This window comes from Platalea leucorodia, assembly GCF_965183815.1.
Source record: "Platalea leucorodia genome assembly, chromosome: Z".
Lineage (NCBI taxonomy): Eukaryota > Metazoa > Chordata > Aves > Pelecaniformes > Threskiornithidae > Platalea > Platalea leucorodia.
Window position 1 is genome coordinate 19,976,310 of NC_138858.1, and position 19,205 is coordinate 19,995,514.

Here is a 19,205-nt window from a genome sequence, read left to right on the forward strand (position 1 = left end):
AAGATCAGCACTCCTTGTCTAACTATAAATTAACATATCAGAAGAATCAAATGTGCATTCTGAGATTATAGTTAACAACTACCCTAGGCAATGCTCTTATACCCACAGCCAGGCAATGAAGCATCTCTGGAAGATCAGGTCATATTGCTTTTATTTTAAAAGCTTTTATTCACTGATATTTTCTCTTGATAAAAATGCACAAGTAGTTGCACATTTAAAAAAGGCATTGAGAAGTCTGATATTTGCCTCAGCTTGGAAAAAAAAGGCTTACTTAGCCTCACTTGCTTTTTTGGCTAATGCAGGCCAACTACCCGATTGATACAGACACTTCGTCATTGGCAGAGTCAGGTACAGAACTAAATCCATAAGTGCTGCTTGGGTGGAGCATGTATTATTTTATCACAATTAATTTTTAAAGACATATCTGATCAGAGGTGATAAAAAGGACACCAGAAAGAGGATTGTAAAAACTGCACTGAAAAGACACAGAGACTTCAGAACCAACAAGAGTTCAATTCAGTACTGACCAGTACTGTGTTTAAGGAAAACACTGGCGGGGTTTAAGGGCAGACCCCATACTGTGAACACGTACTCCCACCCTGGAGTAAAGTGAGGGCGGAAAAGGGAAGGAATTCTCACAGTGAAAGAGTACAGAAAAGGAAAGGTGTGTTCTGGTTCTGCATTTATGCTGGTGACAGAACAATTGGGGATTACAGATGAAACAAACACAAAATTTAAGCGGAAAACATGAGAACAAAGAGGGGTATTTGCAACTCACAGCACAGAACAAGCAGCACAATCTGACTCGTGCGACTGAGCAAAGATGAAGAGAAAATTTTATCAAGTCTAATGTTAGAGGCATAAAAGCGAAGTACAGTAGTACTTTCTTTGGCAGTACAAAAGACCCTGAGGATGGAGAGTCACTGCCATGTACAGATGTAAAGAATCTGTGGTGCCATGAGGAGCAGCCAGAGGATGGAAGAGCTGCCTCAGCCAAGAAGATGCTGCTCTTCCCCTTGGAAAGGGTTAGAGTGAGTAGGAAGAGTAGACACCAGGCTGTGGAGAACATGAACTGGGGGTACTTCCCAGGAGGAGCCAAAGAAGCTAGCACATGCTATAAGATGGAAGATGAGGGACAGAGAAGCTGAAGAGAAAAGGAGTAAAAAGCTGAATGACAGCAACCAAGTAAGGAAAGGCCCCAGGACAAGACTGGGAGCAAGAAGATGAGAGTAACAAGTACACTTCTAGAAACAGTCCAAGATGAAGGGCGAAAGAAAATCACAGACCGAAAAAGGAAAAGAAGCAAAATGTCCAAAGTACCTTCTGAAACACTGGAGGTCATGAGGCTGAGCAGATGGCAGAGCTAGAGCAGCTGCAAGAGCTGACACACGACCTGGGCAATTTTACATTTCAAATTTACTGTACAACCCACACTCCCACACACTGGAAAATTCAATTTGCTGTTCTTTTTATTAATCAAGATTCACTTCCTAAGGCTACAGATGTGCATTTGCCCTTTCTGGAACACAAAGTGGACTCATTTCGTCACACCAAGATTCCCACCCTCGTACCACCATTTTACATGTCAAAGTCTCCCTTGGAACAATTTGAACAGCTTGGCTCACTTGTACCATGCTCTTGACCTTTCATTTTCTGAACAAATTATCTGACCAGGATACTTACAGCTCACCAGCAGCTGCTTGTAGAGCAATTTCAGCAACACATATGCACTCTGCAAGACAGCGCATCAGAAGTCAGAGCACTTCAACCTGCACCAAGCCTCATGAAGACACAGCACAGATCTGCAGTGACTGCTGCACCCCAGGGAGCACTGGAAATAATTCCAGCCTGCCTCGGGACTGGCAAGAAATTGCTGTACCTCTTCCATCTCCTTCCCCAAAATTGGTTTATTTCTTCTTTAGCACCTCCTTTCTTCTTTCAGCTAAGGTAACGATAATAGAGCTGTAGCAGGCGAAAAGCAGCTATTGCCCTGTAAAAGCTCCACCTCTTTTGCTGGCTGGAACCCCGCTGGGATCTTCATTCCTGCAGCTTCCCAGCACTGCCACTCAAGGATGAATGCAGCTGCCCTAACTTCTTTTTTTATTGCCCACACATTCTCTCTGTAGCAGCAGCACAAATAACTCAATCTCTAGCTCTGGCCAGTGGCAAAAAAGAGCCAATGGTTAAAGCTGAATTCCTTCACAGCCTGAAAGAGAGGCTGACATCACCCAGATGACCCATAACTTCATTGCCCGGAGCTGCTCAGGAACACGAGTACACTGTGGCAGGTATCCGAGAGACTGCTGGTCCATGAATAGCTCTGCACTGTAGCAAGACAGGAAGGCTTCAGGAGATTCTCAATTACAATGGCCAAAAAAATGGATTTCGTATCTCTGAAAGCTGCAAGGCAACATTCCCCTACTGCAAACCTGCATTGAGAAAAAAGGGTGCTACCAACTGAACCACTAATACAGCAAGGTTTCTTGGTGAGCACACATTTAAGTAGTCATCAGACCCTTTCCTGTTTAGTTTGTGAGATCTTGTATCACATAATTGGTGCTCTGAGATTTTTGTGACATCACAAGGAGATCTTCAAAGGATTACAAACACAAATATACCGAATAGGAGGGGTATTTTGGTAACAGAGGTGGTATTTTTGAAACCACATACCATTGTGCACAAATACCAGCTGCCCTTCAATTATATGAGCCTGGGTAAAACTAAGGATGCTCTTGTTCGGAGAAAACTTCAGAGCCAAGTGCCCGTTGCTAGGTGGAGTGATGGAATATATCAGTTCTGACGGTGAGGAGTCCTTGTCTTCTGCACAGAGGTCATTAATAGTTATTTCTGTGACTGAACCCACCCAGACCTAGAAAAGCAAAAATAAAAAAAAAAATAGTAATAATAAAGAAAATGCATACAAAAGAAAATCAGAGGGGAAAAAAATGTCAAAGAAAAGAAAGAATAAAGATTTGTGCTGTGCAATGCTAGCAGCTATGACAGGTTTCCTTACTGTCCATCCAAATCTCTGATCATGGACTGGAATAGTTAATGTTGGCAAACGGTTTTCAAAAAACAAGATCACGAAATAATAATATCAAGCAAACACACCCTATACCAGTTTGAGTTTTAGACAGCTGCAGCACGAGTGCTCTTTGTCAGGCACTATCCAAACTCTTACAAACATAACAAAATTGTATTTTGATAACTGAGTCAAGGAGCTCCTTTCCAACACATACACATGAATATTAGTGTCATGTACTTCACAGCAGGCAAGGCATTCAATATGCTGTACTTTCCTCAGCAGAACAGAAAAAAGAAAAACAGCCTGGGGACAGCATAATCTCTAATACAAATGGAACACTTCTTGTAGTTGCATTATTCCTTTATAACAACATGCACTAAAGGCCCCTTTTTAGTGCACCAAACAACCCACAGAGGTGCTCAGTTCAGTGGGAGACGAAGGAATCAACACCTCCAACAGCTGCTTAGCACTTTGCAAGGTCATGCTTCCAAACAAAATAGCTAACTAGCATTTGGAAAGATGGTATAAAACCCATTACTTAATTCTAATAAATCTAAATGCCTTTTTTTTTTTAGCTTAAGATATGCACAAACTGCAAGATCCTTCTTTCAAGCAGAAAGGATTGCTATCTGAGCTTCATCCATATCTCACCGGATAATTTCTTGTTTGGGAACAATAAGCAACAGCCTGTTTTACCCTTCATCTTTGCTGTGTTTATTTGGAATTACAGACAAAAGTACTAACAAAGAAAAACATATCTTTATCTCAACATGAAATTAAATTCCTAAATGTTCAATACACCAATACCAATTCTTTCCATTTAGAGTTTATATAGCACACAATCTTAAGAGCCTGGGCCTTTAAAAACCTCAGCTTGAGCTTCAAAATGCATACTGCATTGTTCCTTCCTGTCCTCCTAGGGTCTTAGTACACTTAACAAATACCTGGTAGAACATCACACCAAATGGTTGAAGAGGAAATGTGATCCTTGACAAAGGGCATTTTACCTCTGCCAAAACCAAAAATCAGCAATCACAAATTTTTCCCTAAGTATTAATTTTACTTTTTAATAAAAACTATGGGAGAAAACCTTTTAAAGCCACTGGGATTTTTGCCATGACATTTCAATAGAGGAAAGATTTCAGACTACTTTCTGTCACAAAATATGTGCCATGGAAAAAGAGATACTAAAATGAAATTATATGTGTCTTCTAATTAGAAAAAAGGTATGAAAAATAAGTTGTGTTACATTTTATAATAGAAGATATCTTGCAACCAGGAAATAGGTATTTTCTCCCTTGGTATATGTATTCCTCTGTAATGTAATTACTACTATCAAAGTTCGATAAAAGATACCACCTGTGAAAACAGTGGATGATAACTAATAGCAAAGGCTGACTTACTGAGCGGCACCAAGTAAGTACATCAGTGTCACTGGTTTTGTACGGACACCCTTTAACTCATCTCAGAAGCACTTGATTCAGATCATTCTACACAGAAAATAAAAGGCCACATACAGAATGTGCAAAAACATAAGAAAGAACTATGCAAACATGTTATTACAAATGACTCTAAATGTCCAAAAGTTTTGAATTTTTTTCTCTTACTGGAGGAAAAAAGAGCTGTTTTCCTATAAAGTCAGTATTTATTTCTATTGTTCCAGCACACTAACTCACGATGCTTTTTGAAGTATTGTACATGCTAAGATGCTCCATGACCTGCAACATGATCCTTGAGGATTGAAAGGAGATCCAAGAGCTGAAAAGGGCTGTAGGGAAGCAGACACTCAGAATTCTGCAAATACTGTACAAGTGGCTTATTTTCCACATCTGGGATCAAGTCCTCCTTCAAGAGCACCATGAAAACTGTATCTGAACTTCCAGGATGTAGCATTACACTAAGTTTGCATGTGCCTAACACATTGCACAGGCATGGTCCAAAAAAAGGGTCATGATCCTGCCCCGCTGAGAAATAATCCATTCTGCTCTACTTAGAGCATTCAGCTTATCAGTATCTCCTTGCATGCTACATATCCTACCAGACACTCTATATTCACAGCCATTTTAATACTCTGGTGAGTGAGTGATTTAAAGGAAAAAAAAAATCTACGGTTGAATTTGGTTTTTTAAAAAAAACCTAATTCTAGGAAAATATGGCCCTCTTGTGGCAACGGGAGGATACAGTCATTTCACAGCATCACTACCCATAAATATATTTAAAAACACACATAAATGAAGCAAATAATTCCAGGATAGTGATTTTATTAAAAATATCCTATTTCCCTTCCCCATTCCCAACCCAGAAAAAAAAAAGACCATAGAACCTGTGGAAATTTTAGGAAATTATACCTAAAATACTGTATAGTTTCTAAATAAACATATCCCTCATGCACTTAGTGTTCTAATGGAAAGGCTTTAAATTAAATGCAAAAATTACTAGCATACATTACAGAAGCTCTCAGGACAGTAGAATTTTCTGTATCATCTCATATGTCATGTTAAAGTAAATACTTCAACATGTCATCAATTCACAGCCAAAAAAAAAAAAACCCAAACCCCTAAAAACTTCATTTTCACTTCCTAGAGAAAAATCAGAAACAACTCCCAAAATGTTTGTTTGTTTGTCCTCCTGAAACTCCTCCCATGGTGTTCACACCCTTGATGGTGTTCATAACCTTGATAACAACACACAAGGTTGTTTGAAGAAGGGCCGTTATGGATGCCTCAGAAGTGAGGCAGCCAGAATTGAAGGACTCATTCAGCATGTGTGCACGTGCTCAACAGTTTCTTGTATTTGGCCAGAAGCCCCGTGACAAACGCCAAAATTAACTTTCATATATCCACATCAACATCCCTGGCCACGTAACGCAGCTCTTCAGAGAAGCAATTTTTCAACAGCAGATGCCAAAAGCTAACCTATTTTTTAATTGTTCTGTAGTTCTTTCTAACTCTTTATATGGAGATGTGCAAAATTTCTGAGGTGCTAAACTCCAGTCAACTCAAATGGTCCCACTGGACCTCTGTTTTCATAGTACTGGTCCCTCATTTTATATTTTTGTATATTTTGCACATTTCCAGTTATTTCGAAAGATATAGAAAAGCTACTGCCTTTTTAAAAGCAACAGAGAGTTCATTACCCAACATTCACCACTAGCAATGTCCTTGAGGAGCACAGACTGCTTGGCTAGCGCATGGGGCCAGCAAGTATCACCCCACACAGGAATGCCTCGCTCATCTCAATATTTAGCAGGACTAAGAAAAACCCATTTTCTCCCACCTATTTGGGATGTGCAAGTTTGCTCTGAAGGAGGATTGTATCAGTGTATTCCTCCCAGTACCTAACTCGACTGACAGCTTTGTTTCAGTCCGCACATGAAGCCAACATATGTGTGCATATTAGTACCCACTCATGACAAAAATAAAGATTATTTCTCAGCAACAGCTTATGCATGACCAGCAAAATGTCAGGCACAAAGGCAGCATCTTGGTTCTGGGTATGCAAACTGCGTCCCCAGCAGAGAGGACCAACTTTGGCTAGGTTAAGCTGTGTTATCATTGTTCTTGGGAAGTCTAGACTTACTGGTATTTTTAGAAAAATCCATATGCTGCACTGCAGTGTACTGCACAGCCTCAGTTCTGTTAATAGACTGCATTTCAGTGCCAGCAATGCACCAGAAGGGAGACACAGAAAAATTTCTGACTGGACATATATCCTTCTCGTCTGCAACTAGACAAACATTACTGCGTGCTGTGCTGATGTCTGTAGAGTACCACTGTAATTACTTTAACCAGGGAAGGTTTTACTCTGTACCATGCAGATGCTTGTGAAGTGAGTCTGCCCTTCTGCCAGCAGTCTCTGCACAGGGTACGGTGTCTTGTGTTGTGGACATCTGCAGATTATCACAGACTACCTGCTGTCACTGCAAAGCTGCACAATACTACCACTATCCGCACACTGGGGATGATGTAGCCTCAAAAATACCCTGCTTAGCTTCTTTCAAACATATTCTTAAGTATCTTCTCTGTCTTGATGCCTCTCACCTGGTTTACTGTGACCACAGGTTTGTTAGCTGACCCATATCCATTTCATTCTGCTTTTCAGAGTCACCTCATTTGTTTTTACTCATCAGATCTCAGATTGGAAGCCTTTACACACTGGGGCTTCTTGGTTTACATGAGCACAGCGTCCGTAATAAATTGGTTCTGGTTACTGAGTGCTATTATAACACAAACAAATAATAATCCTATAAATTAATAAATAAATAAATCTGAAAAAGCACTGAAACTGAAGTGACAGTAGTGACTTTTTTCAAAGACCAAAAGATTAAAAAGCCAGTTATGGTTATTCAGAGCAAATGGTAGCATCAGTCAACAATTTTAAAATTTTCTTCAGGAATCTGGGGAGTGGGGGCAGAGTTAGAAATAAGTTAGCATGTCCTTTTTTTAGCTCACAGTATCACACAGTAATAGCTTCAGTGTCTGCACTAATACTTTGATGACCTCTAACAGCCTAGATTTTCACAGATTGCATTGCATTATTCTTATCAGGAACTTTTAAGGAAGGGAACATTCCTGTTTTGTATCAGAAATACCCAACACATATAGTCAATTCTCTAATGAAGTGCCAGTGAGAATGCTGCTTTCTTCTCTGTCCTGTCCCATTGGGGATCTGGAGAGAAGCAGGCAGCAGAACGCATCTCAGCAGGTCTGACCCTTCAGTACACTAAATGGCAAGAGGCACGGGGTCTGAAGGCTGTGCAAAGACAACGGTGAGATATTTGCACCCACATCATCATTACTTCTGGTACTTTTCTAAGCTACACTGTTCATTAACAGCCCTCAAGACGCCCTAGCAAACAACAATGAAACACAACAATGATCCAGGTGCAAGCCATCCCACCCCACAAGCCCTATGTCAGTCCAAGAGACTTGATGTATCTTTGATTAAAAAAAAGCTCGGTCAGCCTTCTAGATAAACTTTACATTACAACAGCAGAAAATGTTCTTCATGATGACTAGAATCTCCCTAAATACACATTATCCATGTACTGCCTACCTTCATTAACACTAATTTATTTAAATCCCAGGACCACCATTTATTATATTGACTATCCCACCAGATACAAACCTAATACTGTGTTAATGAAAGTGCACTGAATGGTATTAGGTTAGAAATAATTTTAACATTTCAAAATGTTGACAAACATACCCGAAGAATTCTGTTAACTTTTATAACAGGAGCTTCATCATTTACTGCAGTAACAGTTACAAATACAGTTTGGGGCAAGCTTTGTTTCCACAGTTCTGTGTTATTTACTATCACGGTAAAATTGTCCATCAGTTCCTCACTGTCATCATGAACATAGTAGATTAATTCTTGTTCCACCTGAAAAATATAACAACCTGAAAAGTTAAAGAGGCTAATAGAAAATGAACGCCACATTAAAAAAACAAAAATTTTCAAGCTGTCATGCCCCTCTGTATTTATTGCCTCAACTTTTTATGACTTCTAAGATTTTGTTTATGCTCATATCTGATCTGTACCTCTATCTTTGTTCTGTCCACAACAGCAAATTTTACAGCTCATCTCTCCATTCCTCTAGCCAGAGTATCTTAACTTGTCCGTCTTGGCATTCCCCTTTCCCCCTGAAGGGAAAATGGAAAATCCAATCCCACTATATTTACCACAATGTTTCATGGAATCTATAAACTGAACATAGTATTAGTAGATGGTGACTTCTGACACAATTTTGCTTCTTAGAGACAAAAGGCTGAAAATTAGCATGTTATGCATATACTGGCTCTCTGTGAGCAAAGACATCACATTTTTTTCCACTTTCTTCCTTGTTCAATCTACACACTGTTTCCATCTTTTCAAAATGTACCTACAGTCTGTCTGTCTTGGGTTTCCAGAGTATCAACACCTCTGCCTGAATATAAGTGCCCCATCAGTCTACTGTGATTATAGCACACTAATCTGTGTGATCAGTGGCTCACAAGGAAGCGATATGGTTAACCACAACAAGGAGGCACCCTCCCTTCCCACCCGAAACAACCAGCTAGCAACTGCACAAATATCTTCGGTACAAGGCCAGAATTAAGCTCAAACTTGTGCATCTTACACCTCCTACCAAATCATCCCACTGCAGGCAAAAATTAGCTTTTAGCAATACAAAGAATTAATCGTGACTACAGCAAAGCAGATCTAAATGCATTACCTGTCTTCTGGTAAATGTGCTTAACTTTATTCCAGGAACACGAGAGTTTTCAATATACCCATGTTTTGGCTGGTCAATTAAAATAAATTCACAGCTGAGTCCTGCAAAGTGTCTACTAGAAATTTTTAGATAGTCTTCCACCAGGGCTTTCGAGCTCCCTTCAATTACTGTGAAGTTCTGTACTTCCAGGGGAATCATTCTGGGGATGATGTCTACAGAGATCTCTATTCCACTCACTGTTCGGACACCATTGGTCACATCCAGAGAAAAACGGTCATCCAGTTGGTCAGAAACTGTCTGCACATACTGAACTTTGCCCTCGTCAACGTCTTGCTGTGTAAAGCTCAAAACTGGCCTTTGGTCAGCACGAAGATAACCTTCTTCTGAGGAAAACTTCCGAATGTATCCATGTACTGGAAGCTGTCTTACTGTGAACACAATCTCGGACGGAGAACTGTTTTCATGAACGACCTTAAATTTAAAAACATACCCCAAAATTATTTAAACAGAAATGTGAGAAATTCTTTAGTTCTCTTCTAAATTTTCCACTTTTAACCCTTGGATTGTCTGCCTAATTAACTGGCATTCCTTGTTTGGGCTACATGGTATAGCTGCAAATTCCTAGTACAATACAGTAATACTTTAAGTAGACTTGTTAAATAATGTGGCCTGGGAGTGTTTTGTAGACCTAATCTGTAAATTCAGAAAAGGAACACACTGCGGAATTAACTAACAGCCTAAGCACTGCAGACCTCTGCCTGGAACAAGGATTTCGGCAGCACAGCCACGTGCTGCCACAGCCCCCTCCCGGTGGTTTCGGAAGGGCTGCACACAAGCAATGGGGAAGAAAATACTAACCAAAGAGAAACGACCTCAGGTTTGTGACTTGATGTTTTTAGAATTTTGGATGCAGTCCTCAGACAGTGTTAACTGGGCTAGCTCCAAACTGAATGAAGCAAAACCCTTTCTTCCTTGGCGTTTCCCACCAGCTCGACTAAGAATGATACATGAACATTAAGTACAAACAACTGTCATAACTAAAACACATACACAAGAGCAGCATCTCCAAATCTTAACGTTCTCAAGCACCAATATGTAGCAGAGTCAAAGACTATGAGCTATCTTTTTCTTTAATATAACCCATTTCCTTTCTAGAAATGGAAGCTTGCTAGTGTTAGTCTCTCCAGAATTAAGCATCCAGAATGCAGTCACGTTAGTGAAAACCAAAAGGAGTTAAAGAAGACAGAGAGACTACGGACATTGCAATGGCTGAGAAAGCAGTGAAGAAAATTTGCTACAAGACTGGAGAAATGGACAACACAGTTAACCTACTTGCAGTTTTCCTTTACTGATTTTAACTGGTTTTCCTTCTTCAACTAACAGATTGTTTTTGTTCACAATCCTTGGTGGCCATTGATGACTTTCCAAATATATGCGAACATGCACTCCAGCATCCAGATGGACATCTCTAGCATGGACTGTAAAGTTAAAGGTGTCACTAAGGTTGTTGCTGTCATCATGCCTGTAGGTCACATACTTTTTTATCAGATCAAGTTGAGTAAAGGAATCCATCAATACATTATTTACATATATTCTTCCATATTTTGGGAAAGAGGATATCTCATATGTAATCTCACGTTCATTTCTGATGTCTTGGTTTGTAATAGCACTTAAGTTAGCTGTTGTAACAGTTTCCTCTTTTCCTTTTTGAACCAACAAGCCTGTATTATTTGCCAACCTAACATAAGGATCAGTGGCACTAACTTCTAGAAGCAAAGAGGTATAGTGCTTGCCATCCGTCACAAAGAGCACGAAACGCCCAAAATCTGCACCACGGTGTATAAACAGGACTTGCTTTTGTTCCAGGTCTGCTTGTTTGAATTGGTAGAGTCTGTGCAAAGTATCATTTGTTAGCACCAAGTCCCCATTGGAAATGCCACGTCTAGTATATAGCAACTGTCCATCATCAAAATCAGCATCAGGATCATGATAGCGAAGATCTGCCAAAGTTAATAATCGCTGCCCATTTCTCACTATGTTAAATATCTTATCGATTACACGCACTGGTTTCTCATCATTCTTCAGCTGGACAGAAATGTTGAATCTAATTTCTATTGACAAAGGTTCTACTTCTGGATCAAAGTCTGCCCACTTTCCTGACTCTTCACTGGAAGCTCTGACAAGAAATTCGTCAAAAGCTGTCTCAGAATCATCATGCACGTACATAAGGCGCTTATCAGTTATATCTTTGCTAGTGAAAGTGGTGAGATTGTCATTACTCTCGAATGAGCCTGAAAAATGAACTAGTTTTAATTTCCCATGCTTAGGAAACTGTATAACTTTATATTGGAAAGTTTTATTATCTGGTGTTTGCACAAACAATTTTGTGCTTGTTATTAACTCTCCTTCACCTTCAGTAACAGTTAGGCCATTGTTAGTCAAAATAATGTTTCTGAAATCTGATTTGATGTAGACTTTGAAGTCATATAAATTTGATTCCAGATACTTTGTAGAAATGAGGAATCTAAATGAATCACAGTTGTCTTCATGGTATCTGCTGATTAATTCATATGCCACTTTTTGATCAGTAATATCTTTCTGACTGAAGACTGAATCTTTTTTCAAAGGCTGGTCATTAAGCAGTATTTGTCCATTCTTTGGTAGGGACAGCAATTTAAAATGAAGCTCATCTTCAGGTATTTCTAGATCCACAATCACAGCAAAAAGATTATCTGAATTCAAGTACTTCTTTTTTGATTTTTCAATTTCTAGAGGAGCATGTTTCAATAAACTGTACCTTAACCATTTCACTTTGATTGGAAATGTGTGCTCTTCACTGATTCTGTTTCCTATGCTAACTTTGAATTTAAATTGGTCAGTAACATTTTCCAGCTGAATTTCTTTAAAAGTGCTACAGTATCTCACACGGCTGCGCTGAACAGAGCGTTGAGAAAAAGAGTTGACTCGCTTCCATTCCCCCCTTGAATGCTGCCTTTGGACTTCCCCAAACTGGGGAGTCTCTGTGACCTCATACCGTATCTCCAGCTCCTGGAGGTTGGCATTTGCTTCAACTGCCAGATGCCTAGGTGTGATCAGAGCTGTAACACCCTGGAGCAGTGTTATTCCTGAGTTGTTGACAACTCTGTAATCCAAAGGAACTGCCATGACACGTAACACAACAGTGTTGCTCACTTTCTCACCATCACTCGCCCTCAGAACAATCCTTGAGTTCTTGACGCCTCTGTGGACAAAGAAAACAGTGCCATCTCTTAAGTCCTCATTAGAAAAAGTAGTAATAGCTTTTCCAGGATGCTTTGAAGTTTCTAAAAATCCTGCATCTGCATTCAGATTTCCAAGCACTGAAAGACTGAGATCCACAGGATCTGTATCCTTATCTAGAACTTTTATCAGATCACTAGTCAAACGTTTCTTTGAGTTTTCTAAGAGAAGAAGCAAGTTTCCCGCGGGAAGTGTGATCTCGGGTGCATCATTTACTGGAGTGATAGTAATGCTAAACACATACTGCTCATTTCCTTGCAAATATGGAGGCACAATCCTCTCACTGCTGGTAGAAATGGAGAAATTAAAATAATCGTAAGTGTCCTCAGAGCCATCATGGACATAAAGAATCTTCCCTTGCCACACGTCCTGCATAGTAAATGTATTCACCTCCTGCACTGGTTCAACATCTAGTTTCAAGTCTCCATGCAAGGGTGGTTCCTTTATTTCAAAAAGAATTTGTGATTGATGAATCCCTAATTTCTGAAAGTCTAAGTTGACTTTAATATGTTTAGATTCGAGTGAAGCTTGTCCGCCCTCTAGCACAACCAAGTTACTTAGAACTAAAACGTGGCTTTTGTCTTCCTTGCTCAGAGAGACAGAGCTTTCAGGCGAAATGGCAAACGTTGGGGCTGCTTTCACAGTCGGGTTCTTTACAGCCATCTCTAAAGAAAGATTTGTATTAAAAGCACTCTCCGTTTCACATCCAGCTGAAATGTCCTTTGTTACCAGAACATTCTTCAGTGACTTCTTTTCTGAATTGGCTTTCAGATCTCTTAAGCAACCTTTGAAGGACCCTCCTCTGGCATACTTCCCAGACACTGAAGTTAGCTCTAACTTAATCACTTCTGATCGTGTGCTGTCATCTACACCACCTACAAAGAGAGACCCCTTCAGAAGCGGCAGCTTGCTGTGGGGAGGCAATGATTTTTTCACAGTTTCTTCATCCAATGTCAGCTGCAAATATTCTGCAGTAAATTTCAGTTCGATGTAGTGCCAATGACTATCATTGACAGACCTACGAGAGAAAAGCTGGGTTCTACTTTTATGTTTTCCAACATAGGCTTTAATTAATCCATCTTCCATTTCCATTGCAATGAAATCTCCTGCTTGCCCAGGATGGTAAAGCAGCAAGCCACGTGCAGCTGAGGTTTGCAATGTAAACTCCAAGATTCCCTCATCACCGACATTCCATGATGAGAAAGAAACATAGGATCTGGAACTGAAGAAACTAATGGGTTCATCTTCACCTGCAAAGAATTCATCACTGCATCCCACCGAAACTTCATGGACATTTTTAAAGCCAGGAGAAGGTCTCAGAGGCATCAGAACGTCTAGCTGATTGAATGACACATCATCAATACATCCTCGGAAACCGGGCAGTGCTCCAACAAGGTAGGGAACGTCAAGTTTACTAGTACCACCTACGTAGAATCCATAATCAATATTTAATTCATAGAGAATTCCAGGCATTTTTGCACTAGTTCTATCATGTTTATCAACTACCAATGTGACATTATCATGTTCGTGATGTAGTTCAACCAGGTGCCAAGCTAAATCATTCAGCTGAGATCTTTGCTGAGAATGCAGTACTCGTTCCCCCACGCCAAAGTTAATTCTCAACTGCAAGAGACAGAATTTTAACTATCAAAATCCGAAGTGGTATTTTTCACAATCATATATTAATATATTGTTAATAGATTAATTTTCCTATTATGTAATTTAAAAAATGTAATTGAAAAAATAAAATCCCAATAAATTATGTGTAGGTTTACTTGCCATCACAAATATGACTAGAATAACTGCAGAAGAGGGAATGAATGGACTCCTCTGCAGTTCCACTAGGACCAACAACTCCTGAGAACCCAAATGACAATGATCTTTCAAGAACTTATCTTGTAGAAAAACTATTATTTGGATCCAAACATTTTCTATGATGCTACCATCATCAAATCTGAAATTTTGCCTTTACTGAACCTCATGCTTTGAGCACAATGATCCTAAGATCTAAAGATCTCAAAGGCTTTAGAGGCCAATTTTAATAATTACCATTGTAAGAAATAAATACCATATTTTGAAATTATCAATTATGTTATGTGATTTTTCCATTTTTTTTCAACATAAACTTTGAGAATTGTTATAGAAAACAGCTTGAAGAAAAACAGTAAACAATACAGGCTACACATATCTTTTAGCTATAGTTATAAATCACACCTGTAAATTTCCTGAGCGTAGCTCCATTAAACAATAATCCTTCTTCCCAGCTGCAAGAAAAAGCAATCCATGTGGCTTGCTTGTTCGAAACTGCAACTGTAAGGATGTCTGAGAGGATGCTTCTGCCATGTTCAACTCCACAAAGCTATCACCATAAAAGGATACTGAAAGAAAGAAAGGAAAACAAACCGGAGATTTAGTCACACACACAGAAAAAAATCTTCCTTATCTACAGCGAAATATATATATAAAAAAAAAAAAAACCTTATATTAACTCTCTATATACTTATTTATATATGAATGAAAATAGATCTCAGATATCAAATCCTCCAGTCCAAGCAACTGGATAAGAGATCAATGGCCATACTGGTATGGACAAGGAGTGAATACAGGACAGTATTCTACCTCCAACAGTGATGACAGGGAATTGTAAGAACAGCGCAATCACATTTAATACTTTCCTTCAAATACTCTTCTAATTACTTTTTTGTTTCAGGTGTTTTCCTGAGCTTGTCACCGTTGGTCTATTTTGTAACTGCCAAAGGATTTCTCTCTGAAGTACTCCTCTAGTTTCTCTTTGGAAACATCTCAACATGCTCTTAATTCTCTGTCAGAGACATCCTCTGTCATCTCTGATGAGAAGACCCACAGGTCTCCTGCCACCTGTGCGATTCTTTCATATGGTCTCATCCATCTCTTTTCCAGGCTGAAGTGTCCTCTTGTTTCACGTATGCAGCCACTAACCACCCCTGCTGCCCTGTTGCATTTCTCATTTCTGTACAGGCCTGCAGCAATCCTTCACTCTCTTCTCCTCTCTTCACTGCCTTGAAGAACAGTAACACCAGCAAACTTTCTCACTTCACTACTTTACCATCCCTCTTATTACTATACTGAACAGCACAGATCCCAAGATGAAATCCTCAAAAACTCTGCTGGTAACTTCCCTCCTACACAAAAAAAAAATCAATCATTTACCCCTCCTCCTATCTTTTAATCCATTACTTATTATACAAAGCCCTGCATTCGTACCCAATGGCTCCTCAAAAGCCTTTGATGTCAAACTTCACCAAAAAGCCTTTTGGGAATCTAAATCTTAGCCACCTTTCCCGCCTCCATCAAGAAAACTCCCAAGAGGTTTGTAAAGCAGAACTTATCTTTAAAGAAACCCTACTGAGACTTTTATCCTTTGTTACAATATCTATAAATTTGAATAGTATGGATGAGAGGCTTACAGTCCTCTGGTCATTCTTGTTTTAAACACTGGCATAAAATTTGCAACCCCCCAGGCTTCAGGTACCCAAGGAGTTTAAAGCATGAGACCAGACATTACCCTTAGCAAGTAAGCAATTTCATCCCTGAGATTTTTTTAGGTCAAGCCCTCTCGTTCCCCCTCAAAAGAGGAATTTCAGTTTGGGAATCTTCCCAATTAGCAGTAAACACCATTTCATTTAGCTTCTCTGCAGTAGCCATGCCCTTTCCAAGTGCTTCTTTTATAATGATAACTTAAGCAACTGGCTGCACAGACCCTCTACAGGGTTTTTGTTCTTGACGTATTTAAGAAGGATTTAGTAAAAGCTTTGATTCCTTCAGCTAGCTGACCCTTGACCTTTTTTTTTTCCCCAGGCCTGTCTATTTTCACATTACATCTGCCAGCATTTATGATGCTTTCAGCTGTGTTTGGACACAACTCTTTAAGGATGCCACCAGTTAAATATTTATTTTGCAGCTTTTAGCTTCACTCTGAGACAATTTTCTCATTTTAGCACAGTTCTTTTTAAAATTAAGTGTAACTGCAGAGGACTTTTGAGGTTTAATTGTTCCTGTCTCTACATTAGCTGTCCCTCTGCTGAATCTAACACACTGATGACTCTTAGAAAGTGTGGCTTTAACTCAGACTCTGGACTGTACTCTGCACATTACAGAGCACCAAATCAAAGTTCTCGTTAACCAGCTGTTTCATGAATCAATCACTAATAGTACCTAAAAATTTGCTGTAGTACATATAAAAATTCTAGGTGGCTTTCCCAAGAATAAGATTTCAGCAAACCCTACAGCCAAAAGCTATGTAATAGCGTGTAAGTACTCACAGAAACACAGGAAAGATTTTTAGATTATTGAAGTATGCGTATTTCTTGCAAAGGAAGAGTCACCACTGTGCATAGAAAAATTGGTTCCAAGTTGAATAAAAAGGAATTCTTTCCCACCAAAAAAAAGCTTTCATCAAATATACTCTAATGTACCTTACAGGTCTTCCATAAAATCTATACAGTAAGAGAACAAATGCCGTTTCTTGTATATAAAAATGTTATTACTGTGGGGTTAATAAAGACCAATCTCCCTTTTAAAGCAAGAATTGGAATAGCAGAACTAGAGACAAACCACCAATATAAGTCGGGACTGAATTTTATTTATAAGTCAGGAAACAGGTTAAATGCTTATAATTTTTATATTATGGCACATTCATATTATGGCAGTGGCTAGGACTGTCACTGTTCTATCTACTGTACAGATGGACTACGGGAGATGATTGTCTTTACCCTATACTACTTTGGACCCAATAACACAGGTAAGGGAGAGGACTCCCCTGACCTCCTTCTCAGCAAATGAGGCACTGAGGTAACATCTTCCTGAAGGTCACAGGAAGCATAACCTAGCTGTCTGAAATAACCTGTTTTAATCAAAAGATTACTCCAGTTCCTTCAGCCATTGTAGAAACATCAGAACATCAATATAATGTTACAGGTATAAGAAGGTTCCACCCCAAGAGAACAGACCCTTCTCCCCACCCTGCTGAGTCTCCACGAAGAAGTTACATTTGTTTTGCTACATTACATCCTAGCACCCCTGCGGAACTGGCAAGTAAGAGATTTCATTATAATTTTATCAGTGAAGTTCCTCAGAAATTAACAAATGAAATCCAAAGCTTTCACAGATGTTAATGTCCTGAAAGTTTCATTACAATCACTGTAACACAGCCCCCAAATTTCATTGGTGAATTTCTGAATCAAAACTAATGACTGCTGATGGAACTTGAATATAACTTTTAAAGACATCAAATTCTCATTAGGCTCAAGTATGTGGGGGAAAACGATTGGATTTTGGGGAAACAACTGAGCAGAAAGATAAACTTATCCATGGATTACTAAGTGCAATTTAGAGTAACTAGAAATGAAGTTACAGAGTCAGTATTTTGCGGTGGGCCACTGGGAAACAGTTCGGTGTTTATACTAAATATTCATTTCCTGGAAAAGAAAAAAGAAACATAAGTTAAAGCTTTTGTCCTCCATAAAACACTTCAGAGTCAGAATCCATCACTGAAGGTGGGGCAGGAAACTCAACATCAGCCTAGGCACTGAGCCAGCACTAAATGAAATCTTGGGCCAAGACCACCTACAGTGCCTTGGCGTGATTTCTGCTTCAGTACCCACCAAACTAAGCAGCATGTTATTGTAGTATAGGAATCAAGTTCTTCTAGAGCAGATACTTTTAGAATGATTTCTGGCTGAAACCATGTTATGAGTGACATCAAAATCAATCTGGTGCCACAGCTTTTGAAAAGGGGACATTTTGTTCTGGACCATCTGATGTCAATCATACCATCATGGAAAGTAAGTGGAGTTCAACCAACAATACCAGCCTTGAAGCTCCTGTGCTACTGGAACAGGGGAATTCAGCATACCATGTAGGGAACGATTCCTTCGGATTGCCTGAGCAGACAATGTATTCTGTAACACCTCTATGCCTCAAGGGGAAAAGACAGGGGGAAGCACCTGAGAATAAGAGCCAGATCTACGTCAGCTATAACGTCCCTTCATGGACAAAGATAAACAAAGGTTCAAAAAAATAGAGGCATAATCACTTAGGATGCCAATTTAAAGATCTGTTCAACCTGAGTTACTGGCTGATTTGTGGTCCCTGTCTCTCTTCCTTCTCCCTTAGAGCCAACCATCAACTCCAACTACAAATACCACATTGGGGCTATAAATCCCTCCTAATATTTCCATCATAACAGATAAAGTTTATATGGGAAGTGTAAGTTTTAAGAATTTTGTTTCAAGTAATTTTACTGAAGATTCCTGACCAGTTCTGTCCACAACATCTTTCTTAGAAGTAACCACGAGAAACCAGGCCAGGCACAGCAGAGGCCTTCATAATCACAGAGCAAAAGGTTCTTCACTCATCATCTAGTGGTGGCATTAGGCTGGCATTTTATCCTTTTGTTCAGCTTTCGTACTCTAGTGTTAAAAACATCATCAAATTCAATGAACAGCTACGCCTTGAATAATTTCTCTTGGTTTCTGCACTCGAAGTGCAAAGCAATAAAAGCCTTGTCTCTTCTCCATTGCCAAAACTAACAAGCCCCAGAAATGTATTGACAAGAAATCAAACGCAGACTCACTACACAGTTTTCACAAGCTATGCACATCCATCCAACAACAAAATCAAGACTGAAGAGCTAACTGAAAGAAC

General features: G+C 39.4%; 1 protein-coding gene across 1 annotated transcript in view; it reads right to left on the bottom strand.

Moving 5' to 3' along the window:
* The window catches only part of LOC309602739 (chondroitin sulfate proteoglycan 4-like), a gene marked incomplete at both ends in the record, with an annotated part of 36,982 nt that overhangs the window by 11,692 nt on the left and 6,085 nt on the right, over nucleotides 1-19,205 (bottom strand). Inside the window, 5 exons of the mRNA XM_082336610.1 lie at nucleotides 2,671-2,869; nucleotides 8,234-8,410; nucleotides 9,243-9,713; nucleotides 10,575-14,144; nucleotides 14,736-14,899. Of these exons, the coding sequence (XP_082192736.1) occupies nucleotides 2,671-2,869; nucleotides 8,234-8,410; nucleotides 9,243-9,713; nucleotides 10,575-14,144; nucleotides 14,736-14,899 (4,581 nt within the window). The remainder of the gene's footprint in view (nucleotides 1-2,670; nucleotides 2,870-8,233; nucleotides 8,411-9,242; nucleotides 9,714-10,574; nucleotides 14,145-14,735; nucleotides 14,900-19,205) is intronic.